General features: G+C 42.9%; 1 protein-coding gene across 2 annotated transcripts in view; it reads left to right on the forward strand.

Moving 5' to 3' along the window:
* Positions 1-21,461, forward strand: part of GLI2 (GLI family zinc finger 2) — a 1,057,303-nt gene extending 1,035,842 nt beyond the window's left edge. For both annotated transcript variants that reach the window (XM_069224622.1, XM_069224623.1), the window contains 2 exons: positions 8,400-8,736; positions 12,116-21,461. In XM_069224622.1, coding sequence (XP_069080723.1) covers positions 8,400-8,736; positions 12,116-14,478 — 2,700 coding nt within the window. In that variant the 3' untranslated portion in view covers positions 14,479-21,461. The remainder of the gene's footprint in view (positions 1-8,399; positions 8,737-12,115) is intronic.
* Positions 21,462-21,906: the final 445 nt, after the last annotated feature.

Genomic DNA, 21,906 nt, shown 5'->3' on the forward strand with positions numbered 1-21,906 from the left:
TCACCCACCTGTTCCGGCCGCACCGCCTCTCCGACCAGACACACAGTCACTCGCTGGGGCCCCCTGATAGGGAGCAAACCCGCCTGGCAGCCACCATCCACGGCTTCCCTAGTGGTCCAGGGGTGCCGCCATCTTAAGTCGGCCCCGGTCTGCGAACCACGCACTCTTTCCTCTGGGGCCAAGCAGGACCTGCTTTGCTCATCTCCGTAGCTGGCAGGGTGTGTCCTGGATTCATGCAAGAGTCACCCCATAGGGGCAACAGGTAAGGGATATCCCGAAGGAGGGGACGGAGAGACGCGATTGTCCGCCGTATCTGTCCGCCATCTTGGCTCTGCCTCCTTGCGGTTCTATTTTATTCTTTTTAACTTCTAGTGCCCTGAAAACATGCTTGTGACTGACAAAAACGTGAAAAGCAGGACAAACAAAATCGCAAAGTTTAAATTTTTATAGATAGTTTTCTTTTATTTTGCCAAGTCATCTTATTTTCACTTTGCACTCATATTTTCTTTTGTTTTTGCTCGTGGGTGCTGTTCTCAAAAGATGATCATTATCTTGTTCTAAATATTGCGACATTGTTTCTTTTTTATGTGCAATTTCCGAAATTATGCTTTGACAGATAATTGTGCAATACACCCCAATCCACCCACTCCAAACTGCCCCACTACACTCCACTCCATTTTACCCCACACCAATCCACCCCACTCCAATTCAAACCACTTACCCCAATCCAGTCTACTGAAAGTCAGCCCACTCCATTACTCTCAACCCACCCCAAAACTAATCTTCCCCACTCCAGTATGCCACACTGCAATCCAAAACAAACTACCCCACTCCAGTCCAAAACAATATCCTCCACTCCCATCTACCCCACACCAGTGCGCCCTACTCAATTCAAAACAATCTGCCTCACTTCAGTCTGCTCTAATCCAAAACAATCTGCCCCACTGCAATCTACTACACTCCAATCCAAAACAATCTGCCCACTGCAATCCAAAACAATCTGCCCCACTCCAATCCCAAACAATCTGCCCCACTCCAATCCCCCTTACTTCAATATCCCCCTCTTTAATCTAAAACAATCTGCCCACTTCAATCCACCCCACTCCAATCCAAAACAATTTCCCCACTTCAATACGCCTGTCTCCAATCCTGCCCACTCCAGTTTGCCTTATTCTAATCGAAAACAATCTGTCCCACTCCAGTCGGCCCCATTCCATTCTTCCCCACTCCGATCCAAAACAATTTGCTTTCCTCTAATCCAATCGACCTCACCCCAATCCAATCTACCCCATGCCATCCGCCCACTCCCATCCAATCGACCTCACTCCTGTCCATTCCACCTCACACCAACCGATTCCACCCCACTCCTATTCAATCCTCTCTAGTCCACCGTAATACAATCTGCCCCCCTCTAGTCTGCCCCACTCTAATCCAAAGCAATTTGTCCCACTCCAATCTGCCCCACTCCAATACAAAACAATCTTCTCCACTCCAGTCCAATCCGCCCCATCCCAATCCAATCCACCCACTCCATCCCAATTCACCCCTCTTTAATCCACCCACTACAATACACTCCATCCCATCCCAATCCAATCCAGCCTAGTCCAGACTACCCCACTGCAATCCCATACACCTCACCCTAATCCACTTCAGTCCAAACCACCCCACCCACTCCAGTCCGATTCACCCACTCCCATCCATCCCACCCCACTCCAGTTTAACCCACCCTACTCCAATTCAACCCAATCCACCCACTCCAATCCACCCACTCTAATCAAGTCCACTGCTACCCAGCCCAACTCACTCCAATCCACCCATACCACCCCAATCTAACGCACTCCAGTGCAATCCACTTTAATCCACTCAACTCCAGTCCACATTAATACACCCTAATCCAGTCGAATCCACCCACTCCAAACCACTTTAGTCTAACCCACTTCAATCCAGTCTACCTGCCTCCAATTAATCCACCCCACACCAATCCAATCCACCCCTCTCCAATTATTTTTTGCAGTTTTCAACCCGAAGGTATTGGAGTACTTTACATGACCACCAGATACATTACACAACAACATACATTTTTTTTTGGTAGGCACCAGAAGATTAGGGAATTTGCCCATAATCACAGGATGCTGAGCCTACGCTGACACTCAAACCTGATTCCCCAGCTCCAAAGTCAGCAGCTCTTACTGTTGTGTCACAATCTCTTGCCAATCCACCTTACTCCAATCCAATCCAAAGCACCCCACTACAATCCAACCCAATCCAGTCCACCCCACTCCAGTCCAATTCACCACAATGCACTCCACTCCAATTCACCCTCCCCCACTCCAATGCACCCCACCCTACCCCACTCCAATCCACCCCACCACAATCCAGCCCACCCACCCCAATCGAATCCTCCACAATCTAATTCATCACACTCAATTCAATCCAATGCATGCCACCCTAATCCATCCCAGTCAATCCACCCCACTCAAACCAATCCCCCTCATTCTATTTGAATCCACCCCAATCTGACCAACCCACTCCAGTCCACCCCACTCCAGTCGACACCACTACAATCCAATCTGCTTAACCTCAATGCAATCCACTCCAATCCACTCCAATTCAATCCACCCCACTTCAATCCAACCAACCCCACCTCATTCAAATCAACCCCACCCGACTCCAGTCCACGCCATCCCCTCCAGTCCACCAAACCGCAATATACCCAACCCCTTTTCAATCTACCCCACTCCAATCCAAACCACCCCACTCCACCCACATCGATCTAATGCACCCCACTCACTCCAGTCCACTGTACCCCAGTCTAATCCAACACCCCCACATCCCAGTTCAGTCCACCACACCAATCCATTCAGCCTACCCCACTCCAATCAAATCCACTAAACTCCACTCCACCCCAAGCCAATCCACTCCAATCAAATCCGCCCCACCCCACTCCAATCCATCACAGCCCATACCAGTCCACTCCAGTCCCCTCCAATAAAATCCATCCACCGCACCCCACCCCAGCCCCCACTCCAATCCAACCCGCTCCAATCCACCCGTCAATTCCAGCACACCTCACTCAGTCCACCCCACCGCACTCCAGTCCAATTCATCCTACTGCAGCCCACCACTTCCCACTCCAATCCACCCCACTACATTTCAATCCACTCCAATCCACCCCACTCCACCCACACTACTCACATCCACCCCACTCACTCCAATCCACCACACTCTATCCCAGTCCAATACACCCCACCCATCCCAGTTCAGTCTACCCCACTTTAATTCAGTCCAACCCACTCCACTGTCATCCACTCCACTCCAATCCAATCCAACCCACTGCAATCCAGTCCACCCCACTCCAGTCAAGACCATCCTAATCCAATCCAGTGAACTCAATCCATCCCACTCCAATCTAATCCACCCCACCCCACTCCAGTCCAATCTAATCTATCCCACTCCAGTAAAGTTCACCCTACTCCAATTTAGTCCACCCCACTCCATTCCAATCTAATCCACCCACTTCACTTCACCCCACTCTAATCCTGTGCACCCCAGCCCTATGCCTCCAATCCAAACCACCCACACCATACCACAGTCCAGACTACCCAACCCTACTCAGTCCACCCCACTACCTCAGTCCACTCCAACCCACTCCACCCTGTCCCACCCCATTCTACAACACTCTGACACTGAACTCATCTCCCTCTACTCAACTATACGATACTTTACTCCCCCACGCCACTCTATGACACTTCAACAAATCCAATCTACAACACTCTACTCCGCCACTCCATTCTGACACTCCATGCCACTAACTTTTAGTCATGCTGAACGGCATCCACACAAGTGTACAACATAGCAAAAAACATTGACAAACCCAATAGCTCTTGATTAGGCAAGATCTAGTGGCTTTGCCAGTGCTTTTATTTTTTTGTTTTATTATGTGAGTATCACCATTTGGTGATATGTCTGTTTCGCCTTTGATATCAGACATATGCCACAAAAATGTTTTTGTGTGGGCTCGTGCCCCGTTGTAAGTCAGATGAACCCCTTCAAGGATTCCCGAGTGGAATCGACCAATCATCAAGGGAAACTCTACATATGTAGCCTTGAAAAAGTCTCTAGGATGAGGCACGTGTTGGCTGTCCTTGGTGCAAGCTTATGTGGGCTGCCAGAATCACCAATAATAATTTTACATGTCCACTTTAATGTTTATCCTTCAAGAGACATTCGCATAGTACAAATATTTGTGTTTCTATTGCTGTGCTCTGATAGACTGTCATTCATTTTTGTCACATCCTTTGGCACAAGCATGTATTACTGATAAAGCACCAAGTGCCTACACGTGCCGCAGAAACATATGTATATTAACATGTTTTAGTACTGACCTGTACTGAGTCTACTCTTGAGGATGCCCGACTTTAATCCCATTAGCTACCATTGTAATAGTTGGTTTACTTCACTTGGGCTGGTGTCAGCTATTACATGTATAGATAATAGTGGTGTATCGGCTTTTCTGCCTGTCTCTTTGTCTGTTTATAGGACGGTTGTACCTGAAATGTGTGACAACACAAATATGATTGATTATGTTTCGAAGACATCAAGAGCAATTTGGAACACCACAGAACGATTTTAAATTGCAAAATAATAGATAGGAATAGTCGCTCATTCATAAAACAAATTTGCCAGAAGTTTTGCTTTATACTTACATTATTTTCAGGTGCACAGCAACATTTCAAGAAAAAAAAGTTGAATGCAAAATGAAAAACAAATTTGCTAAATACCATTATTTTTTCCCTTGATTCTTATTAGCATTTTTCGGTTATGTGATTGGCGTTGTGAAAAATACGTTTAAAATTATACTTCCATATAAAGAGTAGGAGGGCAACAAGAATATTAGCTGATGGGGAAAGGGGTGCGAAAATATTTTCAAGTCTAAGGTTATGGGCTTAATTTAGAGTTTGGCGGATGGGTTACTCTGTCACAGAAGTGACAAATCCCGTCCACCATATCATGATATAATGGGATTGTAATACTGTGTACAGGATATCCGCCACGTTTGTGACAGTAATCCCATTTACCAAACTCTAAACCAGGCCCTTTGTCTCAATAGCATATCCTGTTCAAGTGATGTACTATTTTTTTTATTATAACTGAGTTCGGTGGTAAAAGGAATGCTTGGTTAACTAAATTGTTTTATAATTTATTTGTGTTGTGAAAAAGTTTTGTTTATAAATTTAGCACCATTTGTCTTATGTAAACTATGGACTTTAATTGGGACATAACCTGTTTGCTTTATAATTTTTTTAGCGGACAAAAAAAATGGGACTACTGAATTTATTGTCCTTAAGGAGCACATATCTTTGTGAGCAGAGTGAAAGTTTTCACACAGTTATGCTTTCTGCGTACACTTTGTACTAACCTTTTCTGTTCTGTTCAGTTTTTTTAAGTTTTACTAACCTCCTTGCTGTGTTTACTCTTCCTTTTACTTTACTATACTTTCCTACGGACAGTCGGTATTAAGGTGAGCAAAACATTATTGCTTTGACACTATAAAATGCTGGGCAGATTTAGGTGTAAGAAAGGTGCTCACATGTAAAAAGCTTTCTCGTGAAGCACAAATGCGTCATATTTATTTATCTAAATCTTATGTAACCTGTGTAGAGGTGGCAAACACCAATTTGTGGCCTGGCCTTTTGGTTAAATTAGTTCGGAGAATGACATGGTACCACATTTCCAGTGGCGTCTATCAGTTGTTGGAACCTGTACCCTCTGTTCTGTTCATCTGTCATCTGGTAACCTTTTTTTCTGCTTATGGCTAGTGCTCCTTTGTAGGCAACTGCTTTACAGCACTACCACAGATTACCACAAGAGAGTGCTATATTGCAACAAATGGTCTAAAAAGGTCGTGCTACCTGGGGAAGATGATGCTCGAACGGCAAAATAGCAGTCCACCTTGGGGCTTTGATAATCCTTGCACTGGTGCAGTTTCTGCTGAAACAAAGATTCATTAAAACAAACAGTGGGAGTTGAGATGTTGAAATATTGCTGCTTTCTTTATGCTATATATTTTTCAGTTCATTTTCAGCATGTTGGCTGCTTATCAAATTGTTTTTATATCACTATACAAAATGCAAATCATATAACGTAAACATGAATTTCCCAGAGATTGTTCTGTTTTGAAATAGCCCTTCTTGTGTTGAAAGATTATTCAAGCCAATGTCACATTTGTGACAGTAGAAGATGTAGGACTGGAGGGAAATGGCCACCCAACACAGGAACATGCTCAAGTGAACACTCAGAAACTTACTCAATCTCTTTCCAAGAACCCTCTACTTGAACACACATACAACCTCTGCACGTAACCCCACACCTAAAAATATGCCCATGCGAAGGGTCACTCAGACCTACAGGCAGTGCTTAATTTGTAAATAAAAAGGTGCCAGTGCCCGAAGCTCTCCTCTTAAACACGCAGCTGCTGCAATTAAATGTGTGAACACGGAATACTGAGGCTGTGTAACCCTGAAGCCATCTCGGGCCTCTTCAATCCATTTAAAGCCGTTTCCTGCCCCTTCAGCTCACTCTGGCAGCTTTCTGCTTTCTACCGTTGACACTTTTTCGTTTTTCCCTTCACCTGTCTTTCCCATATGTGTCTTTTGCTCGCAGCAAATGCTTGAGGCAGGAAAATAAGCCCCAGCCCTCACAAATAAGTGCCGGTGCTCAGCACCGGAAACAACAAGCACAAATTAAGCGCTGCCTACACGCCTCTTCCTTCGACGCATTTTCAGTACAATCAGCTCACATAGACTGCTTCATACTACTCCCACTCCACGCAGACAAACACACGGATTCCCACACACACACATACGATTCTCACACAGAAACACAATATACGCAGCACACTAATTGAAATACTGTCACAAAGACATACGGCTCACCAGCACAAACTGAAAGACACCCACAAAGCTCCTATACAGAAAACACCCACAAAGATCTACCCACAGAAACCAGTCGACTTTGACACACACCCTCATACACAGACACCAGAACAACGTCCTCTCATGCACAGACACACCACCAACACATAGATCCACCCATCCCCCTCATACACCCACTCATAAGAGCCATACACAGACAGCCTCACAATTAGACCTGCAAATATAGAGATTCACCCATTAAGTAACCAGTGTACACTGCCCCTCCCGGACACATGCATATTCATTCAGACACGCACATCCTACACACACATATTTTATATTCAAGAGACATAAACACCTTGCACACAGAGATCTCTACGAAGACCCAGTCATGCGACGTTCTTCAAACAAACACTGACAAACTCAGTCACATACTCACCTACACACATGGCCACACAGAGGCTCCATCTCCCAAACATACACTATAGTCGCCAGGTGGTGGCATGACGTAAGTGGTACTTTCAAACAGCCCTGGCATTTTAGCCAACAACATTTGTTTGTTTTTTACTGGCTACAGGTGATGCTGTCGAGGCAACAGCCACCAAAGAAACAAGTTGTAGGCAAGTAACGCCAGAAATAGATTTGCCTGATTATCTGGGTGTCCACGTGACTAGGCCCTCGCTGGTGCACTTCCAGTCCATAGTGGATTCTACTCTAGGATGCAATTATGGGTCTTAGAAAACAAGCACCGGCTCCCCACTACTAATCTAACCGGTGAAGCTGGGTCAATGATGGAAAGACCGGGTAGAGAGTTTGGGGAGAGGAGGAACGTGTCTGAGACTTACGTTGAACGTTTCTGAAAAAAGATCTATAATCTTTGACGTTCCTGGAGATAAACTACAGGCAACATAGGACTCATTTGTTATCTGTGGCTGAGGAGTGTACGTTCATTGACTCATCCATTTTCTAACTGCATTTAAGCCATGAAAAGTAAGATTGCACTTCATTGAACACAATGCTCACAAAACACCTTTGTAGAAATTATTTCCCCAAGATGCTTTTCTTTTCTAATAATCAGTATCCAATTCATAGTTTCTGAAACGATGATGATTTTGAGTAATCTTTTCTGGGACTATGTTTTTTTTACCTTACTTAGTTATAATGATTAATGGGGTACCGACTGCCACTCAGAGGTCGAAATAGTTGCCCTTAGTTTTAAAAGATTCCTATATTTGTGCAGTTATTCAGGGTTTTGTGTAGTTAATAGGCACCCGTGAGGGCATAGTAATCTTTCCCTTTCCAACAAAGTATTAGAGAAAATTAGCAATAACAATCGCTATAGCAGTAGATGTAGAATAGGAAGAGGGAAGAAATCAGGGCACTAGGGCATCATATCTAGAACCAGTATTGCTGTTTTAGGTAATTATTCAAACCATAGGTAAAGATCGAGAGCACTAAACCTTTCCTTTCTCTGTTTTTTTTTAGATGTATCAATCCAGCCCTGGTGGCCAGTCGTCATGCAGCAGTGAACCATCGCCTCTTGGCAGCACCAACAACAATGATAGTGGAATAGAACTCAACATGCACAGTGGGGGAAGTCTGGGAGATCTTACAGCCTTGGATGACAATACTCCTGTGGTGGACTCAACAGTCTCATCTGGTACTTCGACTGTCAGCCTCCAGCAAAGAAAACACATGACAACCATGCAAAGACTTGAGCATCTTAAGAAAGAGAAACTGAAGACTGTTAGGGATTCCTGTTTATGGGCGAGTTCAGCTCCACAAATCAGAAACACCAAGCTGCCACCCATACCAGGAAATGGTAAATATTGAAGAATCACAAATTTTGTCTCCTGCAGTGGAGGTGTAAGTCGCTAGCCTCTTTCTGAGTCATGGATTTCGCTTTTTTGGATCAGGAACGCCAACGAGGCTTTATCAGTCTAGCCTTCACATTTCAATTCATGAACAATATCACTAAAAGCAAAATAAACACAATCAAAAGATACATCAGTAGTATCGTAGTCCTATATAAGCATATTAAAAAGTAATGCCTCTAAATGATGATATGCTCAACACTTGAAATTCCACTTTATTCCAAACACTCGTGCAGAATTCTTCCCAGGCAGTGCACATACTGTCATAACTACAGCTTCTAGACTGTCCCATAAAACAACTAGAGCAGTCAATAAAAGCCAGTTTCATTGTACCACTTCCCATTTTATAGTCAGGAAATGCCACACACCCTGAACTGCATCATAATTTCCACCAACTATGTTTACCTAGCCATCAGTCTTTCATGGACATTTTTAAAGTTGAAGTGGCTACTTCCTCTCTGTACACCTAAACAACCACCAGATCCTCATACAAATTTGTAGTTCGCCCTTCAAAGACATGCACAGAACGCCATTTAGATGGTAATTGTTCTCACCAATAGTTCACATTTCTCTCAGCCAGACACCTAATGTCATCAGTCTTTAAAATCAATGTGGGAAACCAAAATCAGTTCAGATCCTCGAAATAATGTTTCTCAAGATCAGCACAATGAAGCAGACATGCATTTGGCCCTCAAATCATTGCGGATCCAAAAGTGTTGCCCATTCAGCAGTGTTGGTTGGAATGAGATTCAGTCCTCAATTTAAAAAGAGAAATGCAAGCAATGATGTATCCTAACGCATCTTGTTAATTGATATAATGTGAATGAAGGTAGGCACATACCATGGCATACTTTCTACTCAGTTTTTCCTCGGATGTAAATAAATATAATTTTACCTATAAACGAAAAGCAATGCCATAGAACGGTGGTTCCCAACCTGTGGTCCGGGAACTGCTGGGGGTCCGCAAAGCCTTCTCAGGGGGTCCGTGAGTGCTTCGAAAATTAAACAAAATATTAACAAATATTGAAAAATTAGGTCCCCAGCTTCCAGTAATGACTCGGGCGGGGCTCCCCTGATTCCAATGATGATTCAGTGGGGGTCCCTGGGTTCCATTAATGTTAAAGTGGGGGTCTACAGAAATCAAAAGGTTGGGAACCACTGCCATAGAATATTAATATACAATACATTTATCAATAAGTTGATGTAAAGTGTGAAATGAGCTTTGACACAATTTGTGGGTTTTGTGAACAGCAGTAGCACATCACGTTACAAAGAGGAGCGACATTAGTAGAAGAATTCATAGAAGTCAAAAATGTCCCAGTGTTGGTAAAAGAAGAGCTCTAAGAATGATCACAAACAAATCAAATAGGTGGTCAATTCACAGTGAGAAGGAGATCCATTTGGTGCATGTTGGACGGATGCTTCTATTAGTGAAACCATCACATTATGTAACAACCAAGCGTCCTATTATTAATGTCCACTAGGATGGATAATTGTGTTGACTGTTGGACCGTTTACAGCCTGCCTCCCCGTTCTGTAGGAACGAGTCTTCAATGCACTAAAACCAAATAACACCTGCCAGGAAAATACATTGAAAGGCCAAGTTCTTGTTTCTGCAAGGAGAATATCCATCCATAGTGTTATTATCACTAGTACCATACTTAATCATCGATAAAATGGTGTTAAAATACCTGGAAGCAGTATTTCGGACTTTTATGTTCCTTTTACTGTATACATAAATCAAAACATTTGCACAATAAGGGGTCCTTTTCATAGCTCCATGTACTGTGTTTTAGATAATAGGCAATTTGATATCCAAGTTAAATTAAAAGAACAACATATAACAATTCCCATTTTCCTTCTGAGTTTGAGAATTAATCGTGCACACATTGACAGCTCTTACAGTGCAAAGTAGCCTACTTTAAATAACGGTGGGTTGACATGGTCAGTTCTGTCCTATTGTAAAGCTTTGACTCCTTCAGATAAAACTCGGAAACTCCTGTGTGCCTAAACATTTACTGTAGACTTTGTTTACAATGTGCAGGTAATTGTGTAGATGTCTATAAGGAGTGATTACATGGCCCAGATATGTTATGATATGACTGTCCTTTGCTCTGGTTTCTCAGTGATAATGAATATTAAGCATGGCAGCTCAGTAGGAGTGAGCCGAGGAGACTTTGCATTGACAAAAGCAGAATATGCAAATGTTATAAGGGTGATGAAAAAGGTCACAGAATACCCTAAAGCCGAGGTAGTATAGGAAAAACCTTCATGTCCACCCTAGGCTACAGTAATTTGCCGCTACGATGCCATTTCTCCACCACTATTTGGTTGCACCTATAATTAAGGGGTAATGCCACACTTTCATGGCAAGAAAACAGTGGGTTGGTGGAAGGAGTTAGGCTTTATGGAAGCTATGCCATTGCCAAGTCTAATTAATCCCGAATAGAACTAAATTGTCTAGATCATTTTTTCCCAATCTGGTCATCTGATGAGTAAATTACTAGATGGAAAACCACTGATCCTCTACTATGAAGGGATCAAGGGAACGAGAAGATAGCTTAGACTGTCATCGCCTGTGTCGTCCCAAATCACAATGTAAAACACAAAAAGCAAACAAACGAAGGCAAGTCTATCCAGGATAGGCTGTAGTGATCACCAAGAGAAATTATCTATATATTGTGGACCCTAATGTCCTATATGTCTCACTACAGAACAGGACCTGGTTATTCCACAAAATTCTAAAGCAGACCTCATACGCCAACTTAGGTGTCATGCTTCGTCATCAGCCCACCAGATTCATTTGAAGAACATCAAGCAGTGAATGAACTCCCTGTGTTTACAGGGAGTACTTATTTAGAACTGGGGTCTGGGATCCGTTGTACGAATAAAAATCTCAGGCGTCTTCCTAAGATTTTCCCTTTTATTTCAGGAGGGCCAATGAGATGGTTAAAATCATGCTTGGGGGTAGCTATAACCACAGCCCTAAATAAGTACTTCCTATAAACAGGGGGAGCCCATTCGCCAGTAGATGTTTCTCTAGCGAATGTGGCCGACCGATGATGAAGCATGACATCCGAGATGGTGTGTGAGTCCTCACCATACAATTCTGTGTAAAACCCAGTTCCTGTTCCATAGTGAGACACATAGGCTATTAGGGTCCCCAGTATATGGATAACTTTCCCTAGTCAGTACCCTAGTCTGGTGTGGATATGCTTGTCTTGTTTGCCGTTTGGTGCTTTAGACTGAATTACTAGTTGTACATTAGTGGCTACTGAAAGACCCCCTTTTACTCATTTAAATAACCTTTGATTTTCTCTCCATCAGGTTATTTTCCAGAAGGCATTGGTGGTTCCACTACACTAGCTTCTCCAAGAATTATGGAGCTGACTGCCAATGAGGAGGTGATGATGAACCTGCTAAACGATCGTCGCGATAGTGCAACAAGTACAATAAGCTCGGCCTACACAAACAGCCGCAGATCATCAGGCATTTCACCCTATTTCTCAAGTCGTCGCTCCAGTGAGGTTTCTCAGTGTGGGGGCCGTCCAAACAATATAAGCTCTGCTGACTCCTATGACCCCATCTCAACTGATATGTCACGTCGTTCCAGTGATGCCAGCCAGTGCAGTGGTATGCCTGGTATTCTCAACCTAACACCTGCTCAACAGTACCGGCTTAAGGCAAAATATGCTGCTGCCACTGGTGGTGCTCCACCCACACCCCTACCTAACATGGACAAGATGAATTTACGAAACAAGATGTCTCTGTTTGATGGGCAAGAGTTTACTATGCCCCCATTTCGTCATCCACCAGCTCCTAGACGCTGCAGTGACAATGGAACTGGAGTGTATGGCATGCCAACGTTTCCTCAGGAGTTGGCTGGCAACGGTACAAGACGCGCAAGTGATCCCATTAGAAGACCTCCTATTGACCCACTGTCTCTACCAAGAGTGCAGCGATTTAACAGCATGAACAACATGAATCCTTCTTACCCAGGTCATGCCATGGATAGAAGGAATTTCACCCTGCAGAACTACACACATTCTGAGAGCAGTCTCAATAGGCATACCTATTCCCCACAGCCACCGAGCATTAGTGAGAATGTCACCATGGAAGCAGTGTCTAGCGAGGCAGCTGGCAACATAGTGGAGGAGGATATTATGCTGCCAGATGATGTGGTGCAGTACATAAAGTCTCAAAACACTGAATCTAATGGGGGAAATAGTGCTGCATATTACAACAACAACATGCAAAATTGCCAAGGGAATGTGAAACTGCAAAATCATAACCTCAACAGCCAGCGTAGGATGGCAGTCACAGATGCAAATTTGAATGTTACTAGGCCCTTAACTGAAGAGTGCCAAGGAGATTTTAGCACCTCTTCCAATATACATAAAAATAACATGCCAGTCCAGTGGAATGAAGTTAGCTCAGGTACAGTGGATGTCATGTCCAACCTCATGAAGCAGCAGTTGCCGCAAGGAAACTTAGCTGTTATTCAGCAGAAGCAGATTTTTGGTCAATACCAGAACTTTAACCAGCAACTCCTAGAGGCAAGCCAAAATCCTATGAATGTATCTCAGCAAAATGTGTTGCAGAGAAATGCAGGTATGAGTGGACAGAGGGTGCATTTGATGCAGCAAAGAGAACAGCAGATGAGCCAGTGTCCTAATAGAAATATGAATCCAGACTTTATGCTATGTCACGGATACAACGCAACACTGCAAATGCATAATCCAGGCACAGTCAGGGGAGATCAAAACCAACAAACCCCAGCGTGTAATGACATGAGTGCAAAGTCCAATCAGCATGCCCATCCTCAACAAATGGAGACCGTTCCAAATTCCTCATTCATGGGGGATAGCAATAGAGAATGCATAGTACCAAACGAAGGGATGCAAAGACTTACACATCAGAACTACTCATCTCAGTCATGCCATATGAACTCTTCCCAAAACCAGGAGGCCTTCCAGCAACATGGTTTATTAATAGCCTTGACTCAACAAAATGTTATTGACACTCAACATAATATGGTGGGTTCAGAGAGGCAAACATATTCTTCAGGAGTTCAACCCCGACCTCCTGTTGGTCCAAGTCCCATGAACAGGCATCGAGGGTTGCGCGCTGCACAGCTTGGGTATTTGGGAAGTACGCCAAATGTAGATAATGTTAATGCTGCCCAGCAGACTGCTGAGGCTACCCCCAAAAGAACAAATAACATGGAAGTGGAACATCCTCAGCAGTATGTTAACAGTGAACAGGAAAACAGCTTGATGTTTTACTCCGGCCAAATCCACATGTATGAGCACAATGGAAACTTTGACAGCCCTGTGGGCGGCACTGGCGGGCAGCTGCAGGTTTCTTCGAAAGTGAAGCCAGATGCGATGCCATCACCAGGAGTCAATCAGGTCTCAAGCACAGTGGACTCTCAAGGCTTGGAGCAGCCCGCCACAATCGATTTTGATACCATGATGGATGACGGCGACCACTCAAGTCTAATGTCTGGGACTCTGAGCCCTGGCCTCCTGCAGAACCTATCCCAGAACTCCTCTCGACTTACAACTCCACGTAACTCGCTGACCCTGCCGCCCATCTCTGCTGGCATTAGTAATATGGCGATAGGGGATATGAGCTCCATGCTATCGACTTTGGCCGAAGAGAGCAAATTTCTTAACTTGATATCTTAATGTAAAGCACAACTTTATAAACAAGTACTTCAGGACCTCCACGCCATGCAATTTTATGAATGGGCTTTTTTCTATTAGTCATTTTACATAGGGTACTTTTTTGCAAGTGTATGTACACAACCTGAGTGGACTCTGAGTGGAATCTATACAAACTTTATGCATTTTTAAAAGAATGTGCTCACAAAGAGGGGATGTAATCATGTATTTTGCTGTATCTTTTTCTAGCAAAGCACTGGGGGGGTGACTTGTCGAGCTCAGACAATGCATTACAACAGGTTATATCCTTCCGAACTGAGCATACGCCTTCCTTCCCTTTTTCGTTGCTAGTAGGTGATTTATGTTCACTAAGGGCCTATGTTATATTTTCACTACTTGTCCAGTGGAATATGGGGCAGTTTAAAAGGTGATGTACATGCAAAAGCCATCCAATATGTTCTCCATTTTGTAAAGGTTCCTGTTGAGTTTCAGGTGTCAGTTCATCAATGTCCTGCACGTGTGTGACCCTCTTTAACCTCTGAAACCTCTTGTTAATTCACGTCACCTGAAAAAAGTGCCTTGCTATGTTTTCTTAACATCAATAACTAAGGCGTTTAAATAAAATGTATGTAATCCAAGTAAAATACAGCTTTCCTAAAAATGGCAGAGCTCATACATTGGTCCAAGGGTGTAAGTAATAGTCAATGACATACCCAACATATTGTTTCACGCCCAACAAGCTTGTCACAAAGTATTGCCAAATCGGCTTTCGTTGTACAATGTTTCTGCTAGATATCATGCTGTATGATCTTCAGTGTACTTTAAAAAGAGACAGAGAAGTCTGTCCCTAACAATACACCATTAGGCTAGAAATGGCTGCCACTGATTCCATAACATTTGAATATAAGAGCTCGAATTGGCCTGGGGTCATTGTGGCCATGAATCCGTTCCTATGGGATCCATCTAGTACATTTGAGGAGATTAGTCAACCTCTGGGCGCTTTTCTATTATCCAGTTTCATATCCATTTTGTTTTTCCCTCATGCACATTTCAAACTTTAATTACTCTAAACAATTGTATTTATTTGATAGATTTCCCTATTAAGAGGGCTGGCCTCTGATCTGTACAATTCATTTTCATCACGTACATAATCACTGCAGAATGTGTTAAGTGGGTGCTCTGAAGGAAGGGAAAATTCTCTTCTTGCGCCACTTCAAAAGGAAGTTACCAACCCAACATGGAGGTTACTCTCAAGCAAGTAGTTTACATTTCAGATGCCCAAGTCTTCTCTCTGAGGCCATGGAAAAAAAAGCAAAAGGGAATTGAATGTACTAGTTAATGGTGTTTTCCAATAGAGATTCTGTTTTTGCAGTTCATGAATAAATAAATAATCGAGCATATTCTGTATGAACCATGGCACCCTTAGAACTTCACTGTAGCAATACTTTCGAAGTCTGCAACAACTTTTTTTACAAAATTCAAATCAATACATCTAAATGATGCAATGTACATGACAAAGGAATGTGAGTTGTTTACGACAGTAAAAGTGTATTTTATTGGTCTCGCAAATGCCTTACCTCAGTTACCAACACTATGTGTATGTTAATCACTACAGTCTACAAGTAGTAGTAGTACAAGGACTTTATTCGACTTTCAACAAGTCATAAAAGTAACAATAATTTACATTTTGATAAACAATAAATAAAATACAATAAGATAAGCTAAAATCTTAGAGATTAAAAAATAATAAATAATCTAAAATAGTTCAAGTTATGTTGGTAGCCCCCATGCACTTTCTTGTGCTTAATACAGAGCATAAAAAATTGGCCAAGGTTCTGCACATCTCGATAGATGATAATACCTGAAGGCAAGTGTACGCGGTGCGGCACTGAGGGAGATTGATTAGCCTTAGGAGAGGGGCTACTAGGCGCTTTCTTTGCTTAGCGTAGAATTTGCAAAATAAAACCACATGGAATGTGGTTTGTTGTGCCTTTGCGTCGCATGGGCAGGCCTTCAGGGTGGTGCTCCAATCATTCATGGTTGGGAAGGTCACCAAACGATGGAATATATCCAGCCTCATTCTAGTGAGCACAAAACGATGGCGAGGATTTATCACGTTCATCAGATAAGGCTGAATAGCCTCCGTTGACAAGATTATTTGATTGTGACTGACGGTGGACTTTTTTGATTCAACCTCCCATCGTAGATCTTCTAGATATTTTAGTGCCATAGCACTCAGGTCTTTCCTAGAGATTGTTTCCATGAGAGCTGGATTTGTGTAATAAGCTTTGTTGCCCATGTTTTCAAAGAAAGTCATGATGAATTTTAGCCATGGCACCCTTGTTGCGTATGTAGACTCCATGCAGTCGGTCAAAATGGCCTTATTTAGTTCAGTGTGTTCCGAGGTCCAAATTTTGTGCCATAGCAGTAAGGGTTGGATCTTTATCAGGTCGGTGATAAAGGGGGATCCTAGTTCTGAATGAATTATGTATGATGATGTGCCTTTTGGTACCATCAATATATATCTTAAAAAGTCGTTTTCAGCCGTCTGTAGCAGATTACAGTCTGTGTATCCCCAGATACCGGACCCATACGTGACTGCTGGGATGCACTTAGCTTTGTAAATTTTTATCATGTTTGGCGGGGTAATCCCCCCTATTCTTTTAGAGAAAAACCTTAAGGCCATCGTTGTTTTAATATGCTGGGATTTTTTTATCTTCCTACAGTTAACCCAGGAGCCCTGATTGTCGAACATTATGCCCAGGTAGGAAAAGGTGCTTGCGGTTTCTACTCTCCCTTCCGCGGTTGTAATATTGTAGGGTTTGCCGCGTTTCCCACCACAATTCATGATGAATGTTTTTGAATAATTGACAGTAAGACCCAATTGTGACATAAATGTAATACAAGTATTTAGTAGTTTTTGTAAGGCTAACGGGGTCCTGGCCATTAAAACTGCGTCATCTGCATAAAGTAAGACCGGGACAGAACGGTTGCCTATTTGGGGTAGATCTTTACAATTACTAACCAGCACATTTTCTAAGTTGTTTATATACAACGAGAACAGGAACGGGGCGAGGACGCAGCCCTGGCGCACGCCTCTAAATATGCCAAAAGGGCGGGTGCTCTCCCCTTTTAGGCCGTACCTCACTCTTGCTCTGCACCCTGAATACATGTCTCGTATAAACTGGATTATTGCTGGATCTACCCCCATGCTGGTTAAGATGTCCCATAACTTGTCATGTAGTACGCAGTCAAATGCTGAGGATAAGTCAATGAATGCCAGGTGCAAGTTGCCTTCTCTGATCTTAGTATACTTTCCTATAATGATACTTAGGTTCAGGCTTTGTTCCACTGTCCCAATGCCTTTCCTGAATCCGTATTGGACAGGAGACAAGACTCTCTTGTCTTCTGCCCAAATTTGCAATCTGTTCAGGATGATTCTCCCTGCTAGTTTGGCTGTTGAGTCCAGCAGGGAGATAGGTCTGTAGCAGGCTGGGTTAAGACGGTCACCTTTTTTATATATAGGAATTATATTGGAATCTCGCCAAGATGGTGGGGGACCTTGTGTGCAGATGGCCCTCAATGACTGCGTTAATAGGGGGCCCCATAGGTGGATATTGGCCTTGTATACATCTATCGGGACGCCATCGGGGCCCGGGGCTTTTCCTGGTTTACTTAGAGATATGGCTTCCTCTATCTCCTTAAGGCTGAATTGAGGGGTTATTAACAGGCGAGTGCATTGCTGTGGGGCTTGCTCGTGTTCGTGTAATATAGGGTTCTCCTTGCTGACTCGGGCATATGTTTTGGAAAAGTGTGCGATCCAGACTTCTTCGGAGATCGCTATTTCCATTCTGCGGGAATCTCTGTCCCCGAGCATAGGTGAGTTGATTGTTTTCCAGAAAAGAATATTATCTTTTGTACGGCTAGCTGTATGTAGAGTTTCCCACAGGGTTCTTTTCAAAGACAATTTCCTTCCCTTCATTGCTGCTTTATATTCTTGTCTGCACTTTCGTATCTCTGTTAGCGATCTTATTGGGGCTTTTAGCACCTTTTTCAGTTTCCTATGTGCTTGTGAGCAGTTATAATCAAACCATCCAGTAGCCCTTTTTTTTCCCAGGTTACCCCTTCTAGTAGTAAGGGCTTTCTTTATAGATTGCAGGATCGATATAAAAGCGTTCACACATCGTCCTGGATCTGTGTTCTCACTTAGACAATCTGCAAAAGCATGCTTCGAGTTACTTAATAGCTGCTTGAGGAAGAAGTCAGGGTCGATCTGTGACCATTTAAGGGAGTATCCGTTACACGACATAACTCAGTATCGTCTAACAGGCTGATCTTGTCGTCTCTGTCAGCTGTTACAGTCTACAAGTAGAAACGGCTTACCCTTGGGAGTACCTCAGTCAAACAATGCATTAAATTCCCAAAGTAAGCACTGGTGCTGATTTCAGTTGGACTCTTATTCGGCCATTGGACACTCCCTGGTATGGTTGGTTGCACAAATGCGCCATCCCACCATTTTTCTCTCGTATGTTTGGAAACCAAATACGACAAAAGTGGTCAGTCACAACAGTAGCATTTTAGTAAAGGGGTCCCAGGTATCACCTGTTGTTAGTGTGTTCTCAAGCAGCACATCTTTCCTTTTGCTAGTGTCTCAGGGATCTACAATCCTTTCTATGGATAGAGCTAATTATTTTGAATGAAAATGATCCTGATCTACTAACACTATTAGTGTTGCAATAGTGATGACATCAGCCAGGATTACATTAGTGGCCACCATATAGAAGATTACCAGCAATGATCACCTCAGTGCATCAGGCACGGTTGCCATCAGTGATATAAAAAAGTAATGTCAATGCAAAATACCTGTACGTGGGTAATACATAACAGCCATAGATATAAAAGCCCCGGCACCAAAGTTACGATATTAGTAACAAGTCTCCTCAACGCCACATGTTTTGCCACTCAAATAGCAGCTTTAAATATTAAAAAATGTTTTCTCTAAACATTAGCATATGAGTTCTGAAAATACACACATTTTCGTTTCATACACAGGATTTGCAGTTTTGGTCTACATACTAATTCAACAAATCAAAAGTTTCTAATTTAGTAGGCTGGTCGGCACAGGAGAGCTACTTAGAGTTAGCTGGAGAGCTACCAGTAGATCACACACTCTTTGGAGATCCCTGTACCACAGAGTTACTAAAGACCTTCTCTGCAATCAGTGTTGTGTAATGAGGGATAATACTAAAGGCACCGCATGGCCACTGCGAGCCCTGAATATGGCAGAGAAGCAACAGCATGAACCTTTCCTATGTTACGAATGCAGTAGTGAGTTGCTGCTGCGAATATCACTCAAACAAGGCTTCCCTTCACCACTGAGTTTTTGCTAGTGTCAGATTCACGACCTGTGGCCAGGTCCTTTGAGCGCATTTTGGCTTCATGTAGAGCCACATCTGTCCATGCACCTGGACAACTGACCAGGAAGGAGCGTGTTGTAAAATGCTAGGAGTGCAGATGCACTGCATCGGGACTATGTGTAAACCCGGCATGCACTTAGTTTGTGGGTGTTTATTAGTTGCTACTGTGGATGTTCATCATGGTTAAAGGCCTAACAGAGAGTTCAAGGTGTCATGGTTCTGCCTGGTAATGCAAACTGTGCCCCAGTGACAAGATCATGGTCTTTAAAAAGCTTCCTGTGTTGTCACCCGCACACCGGCTGACGGTAGCTCCAGTAATCACCGGCCTGTTGCAGTTACCCTTACACTTCTGTAACCTTAGGAATGTTTCAGTAGGCATAGGCTTGACGCGTTCACACTGGCAGGTCAGGCGCACGAGGCACCGAACTTCAAATTGAGGATTTTTCTGTTTATCTACCCCCACTCCCCGTATGAAAAAATGTACATGTCAAGATCAGATGGCAGTGTTGATTGCTGCACTACACTTGTTCCTTTTGGCAAGGGAAGGAATTTCCACAGTTTTAGTTAATTGACATAATGTGATTAATTTGCATCTTAAATTCGTGTGTGCATGCCCAAATAGTTTTCGCATACTCCTCGGCCGATTTTGCAAATGCCCCTGTGTGCATGCAGTAGTCACCGAAAGCGCGACTAATGGTATCTCCTAAGAATTCTAACCCAAAGGAACGAATAGCACAAATGCACCTTTTCTCAACTTGCTATATTCTGTATGACATTTATCAGGAATTTCAGTGGAATGTTGAAAAGCATTTTTAGTCTGAACTTCTAGAGTTCCGAAAGAAAGTCCAGCATTTTTCTACCAAAATGTGGGTAATTGCTTCTATGGAAAATCAGGCTCAATGATAGCATGCCCGGTCATTTTTGGAAGTTTCCGCAAAATATAGAAAGCTGCTGTGGCCCATGACTGCCCACATTACTTATATGATCTCGCTAAATCCAAGGTCTTGCCATTGTGTATATTAAGTAGTACATTCCTACCCTCTGCAGTGACTCCATTGTTTTAAATGGCTCGGGTTTTCTTGTTTTTTCTTCCACTCAACAGGCGTGAAAACATGGTAAACAAGAACGTGCTATTTTCCAACCCTGTATACAAATGTTATTATCATATTGCAATAATATAAAAAAGAGTTTTCTCCACTAACAGTAGACATCATGCTCTGGCCCTCCTCAAATGACCATCGTTATAAGGCACTTCCACTGTGTCCCCTAACAGTGACTTCTTTTCAGCCTTGCTTGTGTAAGATTTACTCCTACCTTTCCCTGTAAAGATTATCTTCCTGGGTTGGAGCTTCTGGAGATCTGCAATAGTACCCTTCGGTACTTCGGAATGACATTTTTTTGTATAGTAACCATTCCAAACCTGTATATATTCTGTATAGAAGACTGCATCGCTAAAACAGCTGAATTGTTATTTCAAATGTATACCTAGAGAACATTTATAGCTGTTTTCTATATCTTACAAACTGAGGTACGCAACTTGCTGAAATTGTACATATGTCTTTTGTACATTAAAAACAGTCATTTTTCATACATACTGTCGTTTGGTGTTTTTTTAAATGGTGAATTTACTGGATGTACTGCTAACCAAATGTATTGGACACGCATGTCTCTTACTCCTGTAATAACTGTGTTGTATGTCTTTTTCTCCTGGAAGTGTCTCTCAGCATCTTTTTTTCGGTTCAAATAATATCAAAAGGTTCATTTCCTTAAAATGATGTTTACGTTTTGTGTTGTCTTCCATGTTTTCAGTCAGACCATCTCAATATGTTCTATTTCTCTTTGTTTAGTCCTAGAAATTTACTAGCACTGTGGTGCTGACTAGATTGATAATTAATGTGTCTGCAGATGCATAATATTATGCAGCGAATCTCATTATGCTACCCTATACGTGAACATCATACACAATACAATGGCTGCGTTTTTAATATGTTGAGAGTTCAATTTATTGAACTTGTGACATCTGTTGCAAACTGTC

The sequence above is a fragment of the Pleurodeles waltl genome, chromosome 3_1 (assembly GCF_031143425.1).
Source record: "Pleurodeles waltl isolate 20211129_DDA chromosome 3_1, aPleWal1.hap1.20221129, whole genome shotgun sequence".
NCBI classification, from domain to species: Eukaryota; Metazoa; Chordata; class Amphibia; order Caudata; family Salamandridae; genus Pleurodeles; species Pleurodeles waltl.